Raw genomic sequence first — 21,762 nt, forward strand, 5'->3', positions numbered from 1 at the left:
AGAAAAGGCGTAAAATAGGTAACAAAATCAAATTGTAGATTCAGAAGACTCGACAAAAGCATAACCGCTGTGCGCTGTAGTACGGGCCGACGGGCATGCGGCATGCATCCGACCTTTCTCAGAATAAAAAAAAATAATTCACCTTCTATATTCTCTTTTTGGTCGTGACATTTTGTCTAGTTTTGTCATTTAATGATGTTTTTAACAATATTATTTACCTTGCATCATTTGATTTATTCAAAGTGAAAGGATATGTGGAAAATGAAATGGTTAACATATTTCTTATTATTGTAATAGTAAAATAAACTGATGAATTAGTTGACATGTTTGACATAGTTTTTGTCTTCAGGGTAGGAATAGTTTTCCTCATCTTTCAATTCTGCATATCAACAGCTTTCGATGAACTTGAAGATAAGTCTGGTCGTAACCCTGAAGAAAATTCGTGTGTGGAAGTCAGAGCTGTATTCATCAACTGCGAACCTGTACGTGTCGCTATTTTTTTGCTAGTTTAGGTCAAGTTACCTGTACCGTAGGTACTTGTATTATGGGACTAAGCAGAAGACTGAACGATACAGTAGTATACCTATACTATTAGTAGGTAGTAGGTATACATAACGTGATCATACACCCCGATAAATAATATTTCCTAAAATAGCAAGGGTACGTAGGAAGATGTACGGAAAGTGCTAGATTATATCCGATCATGCACTGGTTTATCAGCAGCTGCTAACATACGAAGTCTGACGAATTTTCACGCATTTTCAACTTAGCGACTCTCTTAATTCCAGTACTTCAGTACCAACAATCATTATTAACAAAATTATTCAATTATTTAGTAGGTACCTACCTACTACCTGTCTGCCTGGATAAAACTCCCAGGACTCCAGGATAAAACTGGAAGAGTTTTTGATCAGAATAGCAAAATACGGTGACATTAATTAACGATATTTATTGAAATACTTGGCCGTATTTGTTTATTTAGGAGGAAAGCGTAGCATCGGACGCTGAATCAGTGCGTTTCGAACGAGAAGAACTGTTCAAGCATAGTGTGTTGCGCGACTGCAACAAGAAATTAGCTGTGACTGTCAAAATTACAAGCGAGCCTACGGTGAGTAGCAGCACATTCTATTATGTAGGTACCTACCTACCTAAATTAGGCTCTGCTCGATGGTTTGAGGCTGGCTGAAATAAGAGTGGGCTAGTCATTTGATACAACAGTTTCGTTCAATTCAACTCAACTAACTGATGATAATAATCAATGACCTGATGGATGGCAAAAATCAATCCACTCACAATTTAATAACATACAAACTTAAAATAACTATAAATGTCGATAATGGAAATAATTTATTCGTTTTCTTGTAATGGCTACTTGGTCCTCTACAGACGAGTTCAGGAGATGAATACTTACCTATCGAACACGTATTTGAGGGAACAAACAAGAAACGGATACGTCTCCTAGACCCGTACATCCTGCGACTTCGGAGAGAACTACCACTCCAGGCTTATAAGCTACGCCGGGTTGATGTACGGAATCATTACAATATTTATTACACTAGTTTAGCTAGCTACTTCTGCGCGGTTTCACCTTTCACCGGATAAATGATAAAACTATTCAACACAATAATAATAATTTAATTCATAAAACCAGTAGTTCCAGAGATTAGCGCGTTCAAACAACAAACTTCAGATTTATCTACGTATAATTTCAGACTATAAGCGGAGTTTTATTAGACAATGAAGATGAACCTATTAGCGGCAAAAACTTTAAACATTCAAAAGTGAGTTCCTATTTACCTGTTAAAATCGCATGTTTCTAGGATTGAAAACGTAAAGCAAACTAATGTGACTACCTGTTTTAACAAACGTTTGTTTCAGAATCGTATCGAGCGGGATCTAAGTCATTTAAGGAAAGAAAAATGGACAGCAAATCATAAAGTTCATCTACAAACCTTCCCTATGACTCCACTCGCTCTGAGTGTCCAACCTCTGGAATCTGCCACACTCTCTGTCACGTCTGCTACTTACCAAACCAGGAGTTGTGGTACGTCTTCAACGTCTTCAAAACAAATGAAACACTTGATAGTACTTAACTGTAAATTAGTTATTTATTGTTTTCCGTGTAATTCATAAATCACAGCATTTCTGTAGGTTAGATACAGGGATAGAAGCGTGTTATCCCTAGACCCTAAGGCAAGCTAGGCAAGTGCCTAGGGCGCCACGTTACAGAGGGTCGCCGTCAGACACGCGTGCCCAACTGGCCATAGAGTGACAACGGTGCTAAAAATAATTAAGGGCACCTGTGAGGTGCTTGCCTAGGGCGCTCTCTGGGTTTTAACCCAACAATTAAACACATCATTATCATTTACACATTATCTTACCAAATACTTTATTAGGTATTAATAGTCAACTTTACCAGATTGTTTATGGAATCTACCACTTTCTTAAATGGTTAATTAAAACACATTGCAAAAGTAATATCAGTAAATGTCTAGGTGTCCTCAAAGATTTCAGTCTTTATGTTGCTTTCGATGATGACATGATTTTCGTATTCATCCTTTTTTTGGTTCTGCCAAGTGTGCATTTGAGATGATAGTTGTTCTTCTGCATCTATAATGACTGCAAAAATTTTTTTCTTCACTTGTGTTTGCATCCAGTTTGGCATTTCTCTAGTACTTTGTAAAATACAATTGAAGAAAGATTCGAGTGCGTCTTTCTCCTTTTCTTGTGGCTTTACTCCCAAGGCAGCTGGCTCTTCAGGGTCAGGACAGCGGCGTTTGAGTGGAATAACATCCGATTTTGTATTTGTCGTAGAAACATCGTGTTCAGAACTTTTTCCTATTATTATAGGTGGATCAATTTCTATATTTTCAGAAATGCGATATTTCATATGGGGTTCAAGGAATTGCATAGCTTTTGCATATTTCCAAGTGGTTACTTGAGCTGGTAATAATTTGTTTTGTCCTAATTTAGCTCTCTTCAAAGCCTCTCGATGATTGTCACGAAGTTTTCTCCATTCGGTTCGTGCAGTTTTAACTGAAATAAATAGGAACTATTTTAGATATTTTTTCAGGGGTTTTCGATATCAAAATCATACACGGTAGTAGACACATCGGCACCCTCTGTCACCGTGTATTATCACCGGCGGCGCCACCTCGAGTGTACAGAAGTTGTCAAAATAAAATCTTGGAAAAATTTGTCCAAATTCTTAAGTCAATATTGTCAGCAGGTATTCGCATTCTCGAATGTCTAAAAAATTACATTCAGTACTTCATTGTTTATGTATAGATACATATAAAAGTTGTGTTAGTCACTATATCTATTTTTAACTTATAAGAACGGCTAAACCAATTTGGCTCATAATTAGTGGGAAGGTAGCTTAGATTATGCGAAGTCGCACACATAAACAAATTAAAAAAAAATATCATAATTTTCTCCAGTATCATGAAGTCGTGATAATAATTGTCTCAGTAATCTCGCCAAACTGTTACGCAGTAAAACATGATTAAATGTAAGTGTACAAATATACAAATTCACATATACATGCCTCTTAGACCCGGGACTCTAATATTTCGATTAGATAAACAAAAAGATTTTTCCTGCGTTGCGGGAATCGAACCCGCACATAATACACTGTATCCGCTAGAACAACTATACCGCTCCAACCGTGCCGTCAAAGCATAACAAAATAATAGGTACTGGGTATGTACATTAAGCATTTATTTTAGATTAAACCACACTTATAATACTTAGGTGTATGTGTACAGGTACCTACAATATAATATCTACCTTTACCTATCATAATCCATATTTTATGCATATCATTTTATAACGATTGTTAAAAATTGATTTAAAAAACTTATAAGTTCGACATGCTTGAGAGCGGCGCATGCCAATGTGGACGCATATGAATCCCTTGAATGAGCAATTTTTTTCTTATATATTTTTTTGTAAATGTAATTACATAAGTAGGTACACGTCTCTTGTGTAGTCGTAATAATATGGCTATGGTTTCTTAAAATAAATTGACAAGACAATGGCTTGTTTACATTATTTACTTATCATTATATCTTTTACGTTATACTCCATTTCAATTATAAACTAATCAGAACTTTCACAATATGAGTCAATAACAACGCAAAGTACCTAAGAATACAATATTCAATCAGTATTAAAATTTAAAACATAAACAACTTCACTCCGCTGCCATAGGAAAACTGGTTTTGACCATGTATCACAATGACACAAAAGAACGGTCCTCAAAACACTCGTTCTAGTAGGTAGCCGAGGTAGGTACAATGTACAATCCGTACAATGTGTTAATGTGTGAGTAGCGAAGAAATATACTTACTATTTGGTATAGAACTGTCGTTAATTTCTTCAATAACGTTTTGCCAGGCTTGCCCTCTAGCGTGAACATCGGCATTGTGCGGGTGCTGTGGGTTCCATAGACAGGGATGTGCTCTTACAGCTTGTATGAATTTTTCCATTGTTTTATACTATGCGATAGAACGCGGCGAAGTTCGCGACACAAGACGCAACGTGCCTGCGCTCCACGCGCCGAGTGGCTCTGCATGTCGGACGGAGCCACGGAGCCCTCCCTTTACATTCAAACCGGTTTTTGTGTTGAACACTGGCCACCGGTGCTATAAAACCGGTTAGAACGCTTTCTCATTGGCGTTATTCGAACAGTCAGGATTTATTCAATATTGACATTGTATCTGTCTTGCTTAGGTACTTTTATATTTATCACAATTATATTTTTTTTCTCTTGTGTCTTTTTCTCCTGTGTCGTGAGTGTGTTTACAAACATAATTACCTATATTTGCACATACACATGACACCCAGATCCGAAACAACAAATTGTGGATCACACAAAGAATTGTTCCGTGCGGGAATCGAACCCGCTACACTTTGAACGGCAACTCGTCGCTCAGCCACCGCACCAACTGTACAGTCAAATATTTGGGTTTCTCGGTTCCTGCCTTTTGGACAAGAAGAAAATTAACTTGATACACAGACTTAACGCACGGAGAAGTTATCTCACTATAAGTACTTACTACTTTTACTTTGTCTTAATTTACAGAATTAAATTTTAATTTTGTTTTAGTTGATAATTACAAGTATGCCAATATTTTAAACACAACGTTGGTCAAACGCAGCAAACGCAATGAACATAATATTGTGGTTGAAGAAGTCAGTGATGATAAACAATGGGATTCGAAAAATGGGTTCTATCACATATCGGATTCGGACAGAGGTCCTATGCAGGGAATCGATGATGATATTGTTGAAAGACCTGCTAACATTATCAATGAAAAAGAAACACCAGAAATGTTCGTGACTAAGACATTAACTAATGAAATTACTAAAGCCGATGAGAGAAGTCGTCTGAAAAAACTGATTCGTTCAAAAAATTCAAATGCCAAAGAAAACGAATCCAAATCGGGAAGAAATAAATATTCAGAAAAACATAAAACAAGCCCTTCATCGCCTCGAAGTAAAGAAACTAAAACTTTAACAACGAAGCGATTTGAAGATAAATATGAAGAAAATCTAGAATCGAAAGAAAAGGGTGGAGAATCTGAGAGAGACTATGCTGTTTACGAGATCGGCCATCCAGAACTGTGGTACACAGTGCACGTGCAGCTGTTTGAAAAATTAAGTACGCCTGACGGAAAAACTGTATGGAATGACTTGACCAAAGGCGAGCTAGCTAGGTAAATTTTGAATTGTTTTTTGCGCTCTGATTGTTGGTAGGGAGTGAGTACACACGTTCGAAAAAAAAACCATCGATGCAAAGTATCAGAGGATTCGGAGGGTTGCTGTACTATACCTAACCAAATAAATATAATACCCTAAGGTGTTATGTATTATATTTATATTGCAGTGTAAGTTCAACGTCTCCTGAATGGACTGGGCAGGATCTGAACGTTCGTTATCGTCCTGCTGAGTGGATACCCAGAGACGAGTTTTCTTTGCCATCCAGCAGCCTATGCCTTCTAGCACCCATTCATGGAGAAGCCTCTTCTTATAACGAAAACGGCACTAAGCTGAATGGTAAGATGAGGTTACTTGTTTGGATTTACTATTTTCTTTTTCTTCCTGCTTTTATCTCAAGCTACTTGGGGTCCAATTATACATGTTTTGTTTGAAACACTGCCCTACACTATGCTTTTTTCCTGTGTCGTAAGTGCGTTTACAAACATACAATTTCACATACACATGATACCCATACCCGAAACAGCAATTTGTAAATCACACAAAGAGTTGCTCCATGCAGGAAACGCACCTGCTTCACTTTGCACGCCAGCCCAGCCACCGCACCAACCGTGCAGTCTGACATTCAATATTCAATGTGCATACGAGTATTCTATAATTACTATTATATATACGAGCATATAGGACTATAATTATTATATACGAGTATTCTATAGTTATAATAAGTACCTGTATCTGTGTTACAAGGTGACTCTGACGACGAAGGCTACATCGTTCTCCCTGAAGAAGACGTAATAGGATTGAAAGATGAGGATGGAAACATTAACGGACGCAACGATACCAACTCCGATTCTGAATACATTTCGAGGTCGGAGGAACAAAGGGAACGGGTAAATAAATACATTAAAGAGTAATCAAATATAACACGACAAATCTATAAGTATAAAGGTTTTCCCTGAAGTCAACGTCCTTGCGGACAAAAACTTTTTCCTGGAAAACATATAGACCACTGTAATTTTTTTAATATTTTTCTGATAACAGCTGCCGATGCCTGATGCCACTAGGAAATCGAATTTAGGGACACCTGTACATAGATAAAAGTTAATTAACCTATTTAGAACTCAATAACGGCTAAATCAATTTGGCTCAAAATTGGTGAGGGTGTTACTTGGAACCAGGAGACGGACGTAGCATACTTTTTATCGAAGAATTTACTGAAAATCCCACGAAAAAAACAGGATTGCATGTACGAGGCCGCGGGCAGAAGCTAGTAATGTATAATAAAGTTTATCGGGTCCGTCCCTAAATAAATCAGTATTTACAGGGTCGCCGAAGGGTGGTCGTGCGCACATCTAGAGCCATACTGACTGGAAAGGAAGAAAAAGTTAACATTGCCTTCCATGGTACCAACAAATACTTAACAATACCGCATCGGCGGCCACATCATGCTCAAATTGATTTGGAGGCACGCGCTGATGAAAATGAGCTCGTTCGTGTCGGGTAACTACACTAAACTATTAAAATCTAAAAGTAAATTAAATTAATTCTGATTTATTTTTAATTGAGCTCTCTGATACAGTGCGTCGGGACGAATCGCAATTGCTGTTGCGGATAGCTCTCGTAAAACACGGACTGTTATTACGCTTCAAGTTGGAAACACGGGATTAGCTGCTGCCCGGTTCAGGTCAAATAAATGGTTTATTATTCAATAGTGTGCCGCTGTAATACACAAGTACGCACCGTTGGCGCAGTGGTTGGGTGACCGTCTGCTGTGCGTTCGATTCTCGCGCCGGCTAAAATGTGATAATGGCATTTTCGGTGTAAAATGAGTGCACCTGTGTTTGTGCACACATTTGTATATAATATCTCCTGCGTAGGTAGTGGCCTTGTTTAGTTAGACTAACCACCGTAATCGAAATCGATCGGGAGATTTATTATTAGAATATTTTATTTTACTCCACAAGTTCATTTGATAATGCAAATACATTGAAAATATTAATCCAGGGTTATCACACGAGACTGTGGCCCAGCCCTGTCTGATCTGATAAACGATAAAAATAAACCTGTGACAATGGCGGGGCCGGTTCTGATCCCTCCGCGACATACACGGACTCTTAGGCTAGAGCTGCCGATGGAGATTCCTGTAGATGTCGCTCAATGTTCCGGTAAGTATTGAAGTCCACTATACGGTGTACAGTACATTAAACTGACTTGGGTACACAACAGAAGCTGAATCTATACTCTATACAGGGTGTCCCTGAAGTCGACGTCCAACAGGCACCAGATGATCGGCAAGGTTCCAAATGTTATCAGAAAAATACAAAAAAAAATCTAAGTCCTACAGTTTTTAAATTACAGTGACTTATGTGTTATCCACGAAAAAGTACACCCTGTGCCAGTCTTTTGACTCTTGTTGCTACAAATCTTTATTTTTTCGTCTGCAGTTTTCCTTACATTATCCTGAATAGTGCTCCAGTAATATGGAATCATAAATTCTTAGCCAACTGCTTTAGATTGGAAAACATTGTTAGTTTTAGAGGCACCAAATACTCTGAATAAAATTTTCACCTTACTTTAAGTGACTGTACTGAATAAATTATGTATGGCGCTAGTAGTGGCAAATTTCACCAAAGTTGGCGCATTTAATAAGGATTATAAAATGGTATAGCACTTTGCAAATTATTTCTTAAATTCGACACAAAAAAAGATTTTTCAACGAAACTCCGTTTCGATGAATTTATTTGGACTTACTAAAAATTCTTCTAGTGTACTCAAATCATACGTTATAACCTCGTATGCACTGGACAGCACTTTGCACGCTATTTGTTATCATCATGTTGAAAATCAGCGAGGATCTCTTGTCAAACAATATTGTCTGTTTACCCGTGATTTCGCTTGCAGCATTCGTCGGCAATATTATCGCTAGACGAACTGGTGTTGTGCATCTCGAGCCATCGTACTCGGGGTTCGGCATTTTAGCTGAGCACTGGTTTTTTTTGCGCCGTGTTGATTATTTGTTTTTTAAATTATTTTTTGCTTTACCTGCAATTCCTTGTAACGGTGCAAATAACTCTTTCTCGACAAACTAAAGAATATTTGATGCTTCATCCCGCATTTGATCACAAGGCATGAACACGTAACTTAATCGGGGGATTCACCCATTTCTTTTTTTTTTTTTTGATGGGGATATGACGAGTAATTGTGCGTAAGGGCTCATGTACCACTACCGCGTCGATATGCTGTACACATTTGATAATGTGTTTGATGCACTATGAACATCATATTGCAATCATTCAATATTATTTAGTGAAACATGATACACAACATCAGTTCCTCTAGTAAGTCTAGTAATATTGCCGACGAAAGCTGCAAGCGAAATCATGAGTAGACAGACAATGTTGTTTGACAAGAGAACCTCGCTGATTTTCAACATGATGATAACAAATCGCGTGCAAAGTGTTGTCTAGTGCATACGAGGTTGTAACGTATGATTTGAGTACACTAGAAGAAATATTAGTAAGTTCAAATAAATTCATCGAAACGGAGTTTCGTTGAAAAATCTTTTTTTGTGTCGAATTTTTAAAATAATTTGCAAAGTGCTATACCATTTTATAATCCTTATTAAATGCGCCAACTTTGGTGAAATTTGCCACTACAAGCGCCATACATAATTTATTCAGTACAGGCACTTAAAGTAAGGTGTAAATTTTATTCAGAGTATTTGATTCCTCTAAAACTAACAATGTTTTCCAATCTAAAGCAGTTGGCTAAGAATTTATGATTCCATATTACTGGAGCACTATTCAGGATAATGTAAGGAAGACTGCAGACGAAAAAATAAAGATTTGTAGCAACAAGAGTCAAAAGACTGGCACAGGGTGTACTTTTTCGTGGATAACACATAAGTCACTGTAATTTAAAAACTGTAGGACTTAGAATTTTTTTTATATTTTTCTGATAACAGTTGGAACCTTGCTGATCATCTGGTGCCCGTTGGACGTCGATTTCAGGGACACCCTGTATACCAGGGGTACCCAAATTCGAACTCTTTAATTATTGGACAGAGTACACCTCTGTCTGCGTATTTTTCACATCGCGGCCAATTATTTATTTTCTGCGGACCACCGGTTGGGATCCACTGCTCTATCCCTACTATACCTAATTTTATAAATGCGAAAGTAACTTTGTATGTCTGTCTGTTTGTTATGCTTTTACGCCTAAACCAATTTTGAAAAATACTCTATACCTTGGGAAAGGCTATAGGCTACGCCTCACCATGTCGCACGATTTAACTGATTACCACTCGGGAGAAGCCACGGGCGGAAAGCTAGTAATCTAATAATTATGTATGAGCAGTTTAGTTAACGAACATATGGCACATTTTAACTCCTAAGAATTTATCACAGTTTCGTTGGTGAACGATGAGGAAAAGTCCGTAGCAGTAAGAGAAGTGTCTGTGAAAAAGGGAGACCGATGTTTTTGCGTGTGGCACTGTGACTGTGTTTGTCTAAGTAAGTTCAATTTTTATTGATCAGACATTCTTAACTCGCTTAACGCTTAAATGATTATATATTTTATCTCTCTCTGCTTCTCTTTAACACCCAAAGGTTAGTGGAGAATAAATACCATTACGCATATTTTTTTTTTGTTTATGCCGTAAGTGTAAACTAATTCTTAATTTATGCTTTTGCTATAGCTGATGATCCCAGGTTACTGTGCCGTGAAATGCCCGAAGCTCGTCAGTCGGCTGCTGGCCTCTCCAATCGTGATAGAACTCGACATGCTCGCTCAGCTTGTTACAAAGACGTGGTCACGCTCAATATATTCATCATCTTTACAGGCGTTATAGTGGCGCTTTTGTTGCTAGGTCAGTAAATCATGAATGAAAATGAAAACCATTGTTATAAATTAGTAATGATTCTTCAAATTTACATTATCGGGTGCACGCCATCTAGCGTTTAATATTATAACCTATCCAAACATTGCGGTATGTTTGATTGTCAAATTGCACTCACACTAGTAAAAGAAATGCCGCATTTTTCACGTTTTTCAAGACTGTTTTTCTCAATATATAATGCAAATTATTTACCAAAAAGTTATATGCGGATTATTGACCGTAGAAAAATGATAAAGTGATTAGTTTTGAGCAAAAAGTGTCTATGTACGGAGAGTATACCGCGAAAGAAAAATGTATGAACAGGCGATCGGAACATTCACCATTTGTATTTTGTCTCTCTCAATAGGGAACGAATGAGTTATGATCAACATCACTATCACACAATTATTACAACATTGAGCGTGATTGACTACAGTCAAATCACATTTTAATTCCACGCTACTCTTTTGTTTTCTAGGTTGCATAAAGGCTATTTTGGGGCTAGTCTTCAGTTGTATTGGCATGTGGGGCTTAGACCAGATGGTGCAGTTCCCGCGAAAAATCGATCATTATTATGAAGAAAGTATTCGGTGTCGGCAAGTTGAATACGACTGCCAAGGATACCCTGTACATCCTGACACAAAAATGAAGACCGTTCGTATGCTAAGCAGGTAAGACTTTCTAATATTTGCGATGGTGTGCTGTCTATGTATGATCATTTCTTTTGGGGATTTGCAGTAAATAGAATTAAATATAAGTACTACCCATTTCCTTTTTGTTTCTATGCATAAAAATGTGTATAAGTTAGACCTATTTTAAAACCCATACGCGGTGTACGTAATCCTACAAGTGACACCTAAGTAGGTACCTACTTACCTACAATTTTTACCCGATATGTAAAATAACAATGTATACGTTGATGATAAAATGACCTAGGATTACGGAAACGTTTCCAAGTTCATTTTATTTGGTTAATTTGCAGATCCATGGAATTTATCCTCAACGTGATATTCTTTGTCAGCGTCCCTTGCATTATCATATGTGATGCGATCAAGGAAATGATTTCACGTTGCAGAAACCAGTCACAAAACCCTTGTTGTACGTCGACCTCCAAGAACGACACTAAAAAGTGTTTTAGCAGCCAGGACATGCAGGTATATCTTTATAAGTACTTATTTTCTATATTGTAAACAGTGAGGAATTGCACTTGTAAGTATGCATAGTAGCTGTATTTGTTAAAATCAATTGGTCTATTGTTATTGTAGATAGATTGTTTCGACACTTTGAGCGAAAAGTGCAATTCCTGGCTGTTTGTAGGGGATGGCGGCGCTGCGGTGGCGGCGACGTCGCGGTGGCCTACGTAGGTGGATGACACCTGAGGCACAAGAACTCTCCAAAGAGCTTTGGAAGGAAGGCCTCACGCCGATCAAATGTGAATTTGTAAGATCTGATCTTTACGATATTTTATTACAGAAATACCCTAGTATCTCCTACCGCAAAAAGTACTTATTATACTCCTTATTACGAAAACATTTAGAAATTTTGTTTAGGATCATGTTTTGCTTAATCAGGTAAAATACCCACTCTATCTATCCTATCAATGAACGAATGAATATGAAGTGGTTAATGTTAACAGATGAGGCCCCTGTTGCGCGATGGTCGACATATCGACTCCGCAACGCAACGAGAACAGCCAGACGACTCGTGTGTGGACTCAGAGCAAGACGACACCGACTACGTTCTCACACAGATGCAGAAAAGTAGAGAATCACTATCGGTAAGTTAATGATAATAGGTCAGAACATAAAATACTCTTTTTAACAAAAAGGACCCTTATTCGGAAAGGTTTACCCTTTAGTGCATCTTAGGTACTTATAATTATAGCATAGTAGGTAATGAAACGATCATTTGGGGTACCTAGATCCGTATATTCTAATGTAGGATGTCTGTCCATCAGTGGTAGTGTTTTATATCATAATGTATTATGCTGTGATTAATTTAATTACCTGCTAATAATAAAATTATTGTGTTGTCAATTTTACTTGCAGATATTGAAGCAAAAGTCAAAACAGTGAAACACGTATGAATAGGTTTACTTATCCTTGGTATAAGAACCTGGTTATTATATTTATATTATAACATTACTTCGAGAGAACATCGCTTCGAGCTGAACAACGAACCGAGCCGAACATAGAGCTAAACATTGCTACAAACATTTTCTTTAGCAGACTAGCGCACGTTCTAGTCGACGTCAGCCTTGACAGTACTTTATTCTATCTTGTTGGAATGCTCGGGAGAACGCTCTCGTTATTATTCTTCTTAACATCTTGTCTGTCGGTATATATGAGACACAATAGATTGTGTCTCACGTCGATCTATGTTCCGATAAACCCCGGGTAATGTAACATTCGCAAGAATACTCATACGGAGCAACCTACCTGGAATGCGTATGCTACGGGGACCCTGTACGGGCTGACAAATACCCGTACTTTTATGGGCGGCTGGAGTTGATATGGTTAGAGGTGGATCACTGCGTTGCCCAATGTCTTACTGGCCATGGTAACTTTAGGAGCAAATTGTCCTCATTTAAACTCGTTGATTCACTGCGGTGGCAATGTTCAACAACGGACTTGCAAGCAGTCCGCACATCAGATACTCTGGGAGTGTGGACTCTGGCAATATGAACGTAACACTTTGTTAGATTATTTAATTGTTTCATCAGGTGTTTATTATACGGACCTTAAGGAATCTAGAACTTTCCGTGAGCTTAAGCGTTTTTGCCATATCTAGATATTATTGGAAGCAAGTATAACAGCCCACACATAGGACCCACTTAGTTTTAAGTCAAATTTCTGTGGAGCTTGACTGGGCTTCTCCCAGTTGTGCAGTCAGTATATTGTCCTTTTATTTGTTTTCTATCCGCATAAAAAGAGTTTTGCAACCTAAATACCTAAATCGAAAGAACTTATTTTCTCTTGCACATTAAGTAAAAAAAACATAATATTAAAATGAAAAAACCCCACATCATTTAAGCAGTCGGGACCCATTCTAAATATAAAGACTTTGTGAGGGCACATACGGCTTGCTATCTAGAATGGGTCCCGACTGCTTAAATTTTACGATGACTTCCTTGTTTTTTTCATTTTAATATTATAAAGAAACGCAGTCGGGTTTTTTAGTTTTTTAAATTACTTTTTTTTTATTTATTTATTTTTAGTTTTATTATTTTTTCATTTTGATATATCTAGTGTCACTCTCACAGTAAATACGAATCAAACGACCCCTATCAAGCGGAAATCCATCGAGTCGTTCAGGCTAGAGAGTGAGCAATATTCGAATTTGGCGCCAAAAATCCGCCATTTTGTTTTTTTATTATTTTTATATATCCAGTGTCACTCTCACAGTAAATACGAATCTAACGACACCTCTCAAGTCAAAATCATCAAGCCGTTTAGGCTAGAGAGTGAGAAATATTCGAATTTGGCGCCAAAAATCCGCCATTTTGTTTTTTTTTTAATTTTGATATATCCAGTGTCACTCTCACAGTAAATACGAATCTAACGACACCTCTCAAGTCAAAATCCATCAAGCCGTTTAGGCTGCAGAGCGTGCCAAACAATTATACATACATACATACATACATACATACACTCGAAAAACATAACCCTCCTTCTGGCGCAGTCGGGTAAAAGAAAAGTAGGTACGTTTTGATGCTATGTGGGTACTTACAATTTAAGAGATTATTTTATATTATGCCGGACTTGCGTTATTATAGTCGGCACAATTTAAGAGGTCAACTCTGACATTTTGTCAGTCTATGTACCGCTATAACATGTTACGAATGTCTTGGATCGTTCACGTAAATACTTACTGAAAAAAAACTAATTCATATCTAATATTATTTCATTCATTACCTACTCATACATTTTCATAAGGATATAATTTATAAGCATCAAATTTATCATTATATTATAGAAATGCATTTAATAGACGAATTATTTAAAAGATAATACCTAATACCAAGAGGCCGCCATTACAATTTCAAACCTTCAAATCTGTTACCTTAGTGATCGATGTTACACGTCAGTTATCCGTTGTTCAGATCTATCATATTAATTTTATTTTTAAATCGGTTAGGTTAATTGATTCATCAATGCCGTACGCAGTCTCACACTATTTCGGAAGTTCTTGAGACATAATTATATTTTCTAATTCAGTGATTGGTACAAACTCTAATTATTTTTACTCGATAGGTATGACTTTGGAATCGGTCATTAAACAGCAACCGATTTTATTTAATTCTCAGTACATGATAACTGTCGGAGTTGACTTCTCAGATCGTGCGGACTATAGGTTAATTTAGAGCCTAAGGTAAACTAGACAAGTACCTAACAAGGGCGCTAGAGCACAGAGAGGCGCCACGAGACACACGTGCCCATATTGCCCATGGAGTGGAGCTGCGCTAAAAACATCAAAGGCTCCTATGAGGTGCTTGCCTACGGCGCTCTATAGGTTTAGTCCACCTCTGGGTTAATTGGATATTATTTTTAATAATTGTACATTCCCAACCAAGCCTAGGTAAGAAGGTACTAAAAATAATTATTGTTAAGTATTTTATAGTAAATATATTTAATTTTCATTATTCCACCTAAGTGTGTTGTACTATCTATTTACAATTATAAATAAAGATTTTTTAATATAATTCCTTGTTTCATTTATTGGGTCTATTATTTATGAAGCAGGCACTCGCTTACTTTTAAATACATTTCCATGATATTACCGTTAAAGCTCGTGTTAAGAAGTTTAGCTAACCGACCGACACAAATAGGTACACATAGGTACGCAACTACGCATAGAGAAGATAAACTTAGGTAACTATTTTTGAGGAATCATCCTAATATTTTAACAAGCAAACACCTCTAAGTGCTATTGATAGGTACGATGTATCTAAAGTATAAAGAACAAACAACTAAATAATTAATATAGGACTTAAAAATATAATAACCCCCTTAATTATTCAGAGTTCATTGAGCTAAGCATACACTAGGTGACAATAATAATGTCCTGCGACACAATATATCGTAGATATATTTGGCAATGAAAAATATTATATCAGGTGAAATTGGTTGGCTTTGCTGAACATGTTGTGGGACATTTGTAATCCTAGTGTATCCTTGGCTTTGTCGTCACTAAACGAGGACACGATGTGACGGACGAACAGCTGATGAATGTCGCAAAACGCTTTTGACATTGACAATTTGACATAATGACATGATCGCTTTCAGCTTGTAGCCGAATGTATCATCGATTTCGTTTCGTCGTAGTAGCAAACTAGTGGCACTATCTTATCGCTTTATTATTATTATTAGAAAGCCGTATCATCCAGTTACGCAACGTACGTATTAGGCTATGTAAGTAATGCGTTTATTACTGAGGCCGATAGTTATAGTTAGGAAGGCGCTGCAGGCGAACAGGAGCGTGCAGTTGAAGCATCCATTCACAACAGGTACGACGCTCGCACCGCAGCGTGTCTAGTAGTCTATGCTACCGATATATAAATACGGAAGGACCTCGTTCACGGTCTATTTTGGAAACGTGCCAGTTACATACGAAGAGTTAACTAAACATACCAGTTTGATTCGTGTTTTAGCATTAGTGTGGAGAGCCATGGAGGATAAAGAGTCGTTGAAGAAAAGATTGACCCCACTGCAGTATCATGTAACTCAAGAAGCAGGAACAGAAAGACCGTATACAGGTTCAGCTATTGTTTAATTAGTAGTGCTATACCGTTGTATTTATTTCTATGTAATAAATAAATGTCATGATTTCATACAACAGTGTAAAATTGTTTTTATAATAATTATATTCCTGTATATTTCAGGTTGTTACAACAAATTCTATGAAGAAGGCATGTATTGTTGTGTAGTTTGTAGGCAAGACCTATTCACTTCTAAGACCAAGTATGACTCTGGATGTGGCTGGCCAGCATTTAATGATGTTCTCTCCAAAGAAAAGGTTACTTTGCATCAGGACACAAGTGCAGGTATGTGCAGCTATATAAATAAACACCCTGTCAGTGTATTTGTGTGACTGTGACTAATGCATGGAAAAATAATAATAGTTTTTAATAATTTGAAAACTATTTGGGGTGTCTGTCTCATGTCCAACAGTATTACAAATTGAATAAAAATATTTGTGACATATTTCTTAAGATTTGTTATTCAATAAATTCAGTGAAACAAGAACAATATACAAATTACATATAATTGATTTTTATCTTGATCTCTGTATATAATTAGTTATACATGTCACTAATATTTTTGTACACTGGTGTAACCTTTAAAATATCCATTGAAATGAACAATAATATGGAACAAATTTTCAATGCCATTCAATAGCACACAGAGCATTGGATATAATAGGCTCAACAATAGTGTTCCTAAAGCAGGCCTCCATACAAGGTTGCTGTCTAATTCCTTCCACTGCCAGTATCCTTCAATCTAATTTTAGTAGTAAATGACAGTGCACAAAAACTTTATAAGAACTTAATCAAATTTGGTATTGCTTGACTCATATCTGCCACTTCACTGTTGTTTATTGTTAGAATTGGAAGCTTACCCATTTCCATGATAAATCACACTTTGTAATGTAATAATGTAATGTATGCCTCATAAATATTTTCATTCCATTTTTCATTCAACAAACTTATTTGAATAGTAAGAATACTATTCAAATAAGTTTATTGTTGAATATATCATAATGCCTAATATTATGTATCCTACACCAATGCATGACATACTTAAAAAGTAGTAGTAATATTAAATTGTAGTGTCAGTATTCCGAATAATGGAAAAAGTAACAGTGTTGGACTCTAATAAAAAATTGATATAAGTAATACAAATAAATAATATTTATTTCGTAAAAAGTACAGTAAATGTATATTGATGCAGTATGATTTTACACTGTTGTAGATTGGTGGCTCTTTGATTCCCCAACTGAGTCAGACTCATATTTCGGGTTTCGGCAGTTTCCAATGTTTAAATATATCAATAACATTGGTTGGATATCTAAAACCCAGGGGGAAATGTAATAATAATGATTTATTGCTCTGACCACATCCAGTAGAAAATAGCATGACTTGACAAAATTTAGTATTTTTAATTCTAGATAAATTATACTGTTTGTGAAGATTTTAATAATATTTTGCCCAGTCATTCATGCCTTGTTATCAAAATTTACAAGAAGTGCCTATTATTATATGTACATATTGTTATCAAATAATGCTTGATAACAGTATTACACTAAATATTTCCACAGACAGTATAACATAGTGAGATTGTGACATCTACCCTCCCGCTATCAAGTTACCTTGAGCAACACATCAATATATGTATAGTGTTACTTCCATATCTTGATTCATACCTTACCTTATTTATACATGTACTTATGTACTGTGTTCTGATCCATGACTATGCCCTTCAACCATTGGAAAACATAATATAGGTAGTTATTGTTTATATTCCTTATAGATATCTCAATATCCAATAAGGAATTTTAAACAGAATAATTATTTATTATATTTAAATATGTAATATACTAATATTATGATTTAGTTTAGTTTAGTATCAATGAAGATCTTTTACATAATGGAAAATCTAAAAACAAAAACAGTTTGTTGTATAATTATAATTTTTAACATTAAAAAATCTATCATGTTAGCCAAGCTGGCCATAATACTTTAGCTATGGGTCCATCAGCTTAAATCGGTATTTTTATTAATACATCAATAATATTAGTACATATTCTTAATAAGAAATAAAAAAGAGCATTTGGTATCTCCATTTAACAATATTTGTAATAGAAACAAAGTCTTGTATCCTGTCACATGATAATCAAAATGTTATTATTGACTTAGTTGCTATTACAATGATGTTTAAACAAATAATAAAATTAGTAGATAATTATATAAACAAATGTGGACACATGGGAGACAGACTTGATTCTCACAAGAAGAATATTAAATAAGAATAGTTGTGTGAAGCATTGTTGGCTTAACAAAGTATGAAAGACAATGTGGTTTTAAATTCAATTAACATTCAGCTTTACATTTCATTGTTTATTTCAACTGTCAGTAATAGGTCCAAACCACATCCATCAAAGTCTAGATGTATTAAAAGGATGGTAATAATGAGTCTTCACAAAAAAAAAACAAGTGACTTACTTATATTTGTAAAGAAATAGATAGTGTCCCACGTCTGCGGCGAATTGATTGCATGCAAAACATTGATGTAAATATGTAGCATGTGCTTTAGTTTGATTTTGTGGAAAGCATGTTTTAAACTAGTATAAGTAATTTAAAAATTAATTGATTTAACATTACATACTTTTAAACAGTTATGTCCAGCAATATATTACACATTTTTTAAATATTATGTTATATTTATTTATACGAGACAAAACAATACATAAAATATTTATAAATATACTATAATTATTTTGTACTTGTCTGCCATAAAATCTGGTGATGGGAAATTGGATTCTGGTGCTAATACATTTTATCTTTTTTCTGTCTTCCCTGTATCCTTGACCATCCTCCGACACAATCCTGACTCCACAACAAACGTAAGTCGACCCTGATTGGTAATTGTTGGTTAAATCCAATATGATGCTTCGTCTATCTACGTTTAACAATTATTGAAAATGCACTGTGTGCCATATCACGTTACTTTTTACACAAATTCGCCTCACTCGCAAATAATATTGCAATGTATTCATGCTATTTTACATAATTTTAATCTCGTTCAACTCTGGTTGGACGATCACAAACAATACACAAATGATCACACAATTCAATTTGGATGCGGCCGTATTGTTGAATTACTGCATCACTCGCTACTTAACTGTTACACGCCTTTATTGTGACATCACCCTAACTGTTGTGGAATGCGCATGATAAATAATATGCATTTGTCCTCGCCACCTGAACCGCCCCGTCTTGTCCCGTCCCGCCTGTGCTCCTCCTGGATGGCTGCCGGCTGGACACTGCGCCGCGCCCGCTGTGACGACGCGTGCAAACACCATGTTCTCGACACCGACTCGGAATATTCATATCATTCATTGTTCAATGTGAAATGTAAATAAATGGCTTCTTGGTGATTGGACCTGGTGTGTGAAATGGAAATTATTAAAGTTGGGGCAAATATATTACTGGTTTTAACACGACCAGGTTTGGTGCGAACTGAGGTGCGATGCTCCAAGTGCTCCGCTCACCTGGGACACGTGTTCGATGACGGGCCAGCGCCCACACGAAAACGCTTTTGCATTAATTCCGCTTCTTTGGACTTCATACCTGCTGAAGAGAGGAAAGACTAACGTGTCGCCACGTGTAAAATAATATAATAATAATAACATATACGATATAGACTATGCCTTGTTTGTAGTCGTAAGTACGAAAATGCTTTGATCAAATAATTCGGCAGAATTTAATACTCACAGTGATAATAAAATCAAATGTTTGAATTTTCTTCCAACGAATCGAATATGTTCTTGTAATAAACAATCCGAAGATTATATTTTTATAGAAAATATCACCTTTGTGCCTAATCATAATAATTGTCTACGTGTCGCAGATGCCAGGTATTATTTTTACCGACTTCACAAAAAGGAGGAGGTACTATGTTCGGCTGTTTGTATGTTTTTTTTTTTTTTTTTTTTTTTGTATGTTTGTTCATCGAATACTCCGTCAATTGTCGACGGATTTTCAAAATTATTTTTTGTTCGAAAGTAGATAGTTCTGAGGTGGTCCCATTGTCACCAAGTTTGGATCTGATGATGGGATCTTAGAGAAATCGAGGGAACTCCTCAAATATTATAGGGAACTATATAGTGATTTTGGTATATTTATCTAGAATTGAAGCATTTACAGTCAAAAAGTAACCTTTGAAGAGGTGGAACTGATGAAGAAGACCAGAAATGGCCAATGGAACTTCATACTCACATAGAAATCACAATAAAGTTAATTAATACTCCGTCAATTGTCGACGGATTTTCAAAATTCTTTTTTTGTTCGAAAGTAGATAGTTCTGAGGTGGTCCCATTGTCACCAAGTTAGGATCTGATGATGGGATCTTAGAGAAATCGAGGGAACTCCTTAAATATTATAGGGAACTATATAGTGATTTTGGTTTATTCATCTAGAATTGAAGCATTTACAGTCAAAAAGTAACCTTTGAAGAGGTGGAACTGATGAAGAAGACCAGAAATGGCCAATGGAACTTCATACTCACATAGAAATCACAATAAAGTTAATTAATACTCCGTCAATTGTCGACGGATTTTCAAAATTCTTTTTTTGTTCGAAAGTAAATAGTTCTGAGGTGGTCCCATTGTCACCAAGTTAGGATCTGATGATGGGATCTTAGAGAAATCGAGGGAACTCCTCAAATATTATAGGGAACTATATCGTGATTTTGGTATATTCATCTAGAATTGAAGCATTTACAGTCAAAAAGTAACCTTTGAAGAGGTGGAACTGATGAAGAAGACCAGAAATGGCCAATGGAACTTTATACTCACATAGAAATCACAATAACGTTAATTAAGTGACTGTGGCAATACAAATAAATAAAGTAGTTATTGAGATAAAGAATTTTAACCGACTTTTTTTTAGTTGCGATACTCAGTATCGCAACTAAAAATTGTGAAATAAAATACTTTTTACAAAAAAATAATTGTAAAATCTTTTCTACCTGATTGTACATCGGTACCATTATAATAATTACTACTACGAGGCACCTATTTTCATTTTATTTAAAGACCGAAATAATTTAGTTACCATACCAAGTCATTGTTATTTTAATTTTATGTGCACACCAATAAATAATCTCCTACGACAAATACAAACAACTACCTATTACTAATGTATTGAATTACTTTATATTAGTCTTGGAGATTACATGTGGTGATTTTGTTGTTAATTTATTTTTTATGACATAAAGTGGTACTTGTGTAGTACAAATCTTTATACATAACTGCTGATTATTTATTAGATACATAGATATTATTTGGATAATACAATAAATATTTTTTGTAATTTAAACAAGTGATTTTATTTAAATAAACATGGGTTTTATTTCTACATAGATTTTAGTGAGTTGTGGTGGCCC

At 35.9% G+C, this 21,762-nt stretch overlaps 3 protein-coding genes and 1 long non-coding RNA gene across 11 annotated transcripts; 2 read left to right on the top strand and 2 right to left on the bottom strand.

The window, feature by feature from the left end:
* Positions 1 to 2: 2 nt before the first annotated feature.
* Positions 3 to 13,587, top strand: LOC118262875 (uncharacterized). Of its 5 annotated transcripts, none has more exons than XM_035574521.2 (19): positions 3 to 269; positions 350 to 482; positions 983 to 1,108; positions 1,387 to 1,527; positions 1,713 to 1,781; positions 1,879 to 2,044; positions 5,111 to 5,720; positions 5,891 to 6,060; positions 6,469 to 6,611; positions 7,037 to 7,221; positions 7,301 to 7,405; positions 7,726 to 7,886; positions 10,128 to 10,232; positions 10,418 to 10,588; positions 11,076 to 11,268; positions 11,673 to 11,751; positions 11,915 to 12,037; positions 12,234 to 12,374; positions 12,646 to 13,587. In XM_035574521.2, the coding sequence occupies exons 1-19, from the start codon at positions 253 to 255 to the stop codon at positions 12,670 to 12,672; spliced, it is 2,865 nt and encodes a 954-aa protein (XP_035430414.2). In that variant the 5' UTR covers positions 3 to 252; the 3' UTR covers positions 12,673 to 13,587. The 5 variants fall into 5 exon arrangements, with proteins under 5 accessions (XP_035430414.2, XP_035430412.2, XP_035430416.2 ...); XM_035574519.2 differs by having other exon boundaries at positions 92 to 269; positions 11,580 to 11,751; XM_035574520.2 differs by having other exon boundaries at positions 100 to 269; positions 7,046 to 7,221; positions 11,580 to 11,751.
* Positions 2,084 to 4,604, bottom strand: LOC118262877 (uncharacterized). Its single transcript, XM_035574524.2, has 2 exons — positions 4,352 to 4,604; positions 2,084 to 3,036 (listed from the first exon to the last, which is right to left on the bottom strand). The coding sequence occupies exons 1-2, from the start codon at positions 4,488 to 4,490 to the stop codon at positions 2,492 to 2,494; spliced, it is 684 nt and encodes a 227-aa protein (XP_035430417.2). The 5' UTR covers positions 4,491 to 4,604; the 3' UTR covers positions 2,084 to 2,491.
* A 242-nt stretch (positions 13,588 to 13,829) lies between the features above and the next one.
* LOC126911252 (uncharacterized) lies at positions 13,830 to 15,293 on the bottom strand. The gene is made up of 2 exons (XR_007705767.1): positions 14,165 to 15,293; positions 13,830 to 14,022 (listed from the first exon to the last, which is right to left on the bottom strand). It is a non-coding gene; the product is annotated as an uncharacterized LOC126911252 (long non-coding RNA).
* Positions 15,294 to 15,862: 569 nt separating this feature from the next.
* Positions 15,863 to 21,698, top strand: LOC118262203 (methionine-R-sulfoxide reductase B1). 4 transcript variants are annotated; one of them, XM_035573369.2, is made up of 4 exons: positions 15,863 to 16,008; positions 16,248 to 16,352; positions 16,479 to 16,640; positions 19,788 to 21,698. In XM_035573369.2, the coding sequence occupies exons 2-4, from the start codon at positions 16,265 to 16,267 to the stop codon at positions 19,967 to 19,969; spliced, it is 432 nt and encodes a 143-aa protein (XP_035429262.1). In that variant the 5' UTR covers positions 15,863 to 16,008; positions 16,248 to 16,264; the 3' UTR covers positions 19,970 to 21,698. The 4 variants fall into 4 exon arrangements, with proteins under 4 accessions (XP_035429262.1, XP_035429260.1, XP_050553765.1 ...); XM_035573367.2 differs by having other exon boundaries at positions 15,878 to 16,103; XM_050697808.1 differs by lacking the exon at positions 19,788 to 21,698 and adding an exon at positions 19,225 to 19,779 and having other exon boundaries at positions 15,879 to 16,103.
* Positions 21,699 to 21,762: the final 64 nt, after the last annotated feature.

The sequence above is a fragment of the Spodoptera frugiperda genome, chromosome 12 (genome assembly GCF_023101765.2).
Source record: "Spodoptera frugiperda isolate SF20-4 chromosome 12, AGI-APGP_CSIRO_Sfru_2.0, whole genome shotgun sequence".
Taxonomy (NCBI): domain Eukaryota; kingdom Metazoa; phylum Arthropoda; class Insecta; order Lepidoptera; family Noctuidae; genus Spodoptera; species Spodoptera frugiperda.

Coding starts and splice junctions, on each gene's coding strand:
- LOC118262203 (XM_035573367.2), top strand. CDS start 16,016: ATGCGTTTATTACTGAGGCCGATAGTTATAGTTAGGAAGGCGCTGCAG. Junction 16,353..16,478: donor AACAGAAAGACCGTATACAG/GTTCAGCTATTG, acceptor TGTATATTTCAG/GTTGTTACAACAAATTCTAT. Junction 16,641..19,787: donor GCATCAGGACACAAGTGCAG/GTATGTGCAGCT, acceptor AAATTATTAAAG/TTGGGGCAAATATATTACTG.
- LOC118262877 (XM_035574524.2), bottom strand. CDS start 4,490: ATGGAAAAATTCATACAAGCTGTAAGAGCACATCCCTGTCTATGGAAC. Junction 3,037..4,351: donor CGACAGTTCTATACCAAATA/GTAAGTATATTT, acceptor TATTTATTTCAG/TTAAAACTGCACGAACCGAA.
- LOC118262875 (XM_035574519.2), top strand. Junction 1,109..1,386: donor AAATTACAAGCGAGCCTACG/GTGAGTAGCAGC, acceptor GGTCCTCTACAG/ACGAGTTCAGGAGATGAATA. Junction 5,721..5,890: donor ACCAAAGGCGAGCTAGCTAG/GTAAATTTTGAA, acceptor TTTATATTGCAG/TGTAAGTTCAACGTCTCCTG.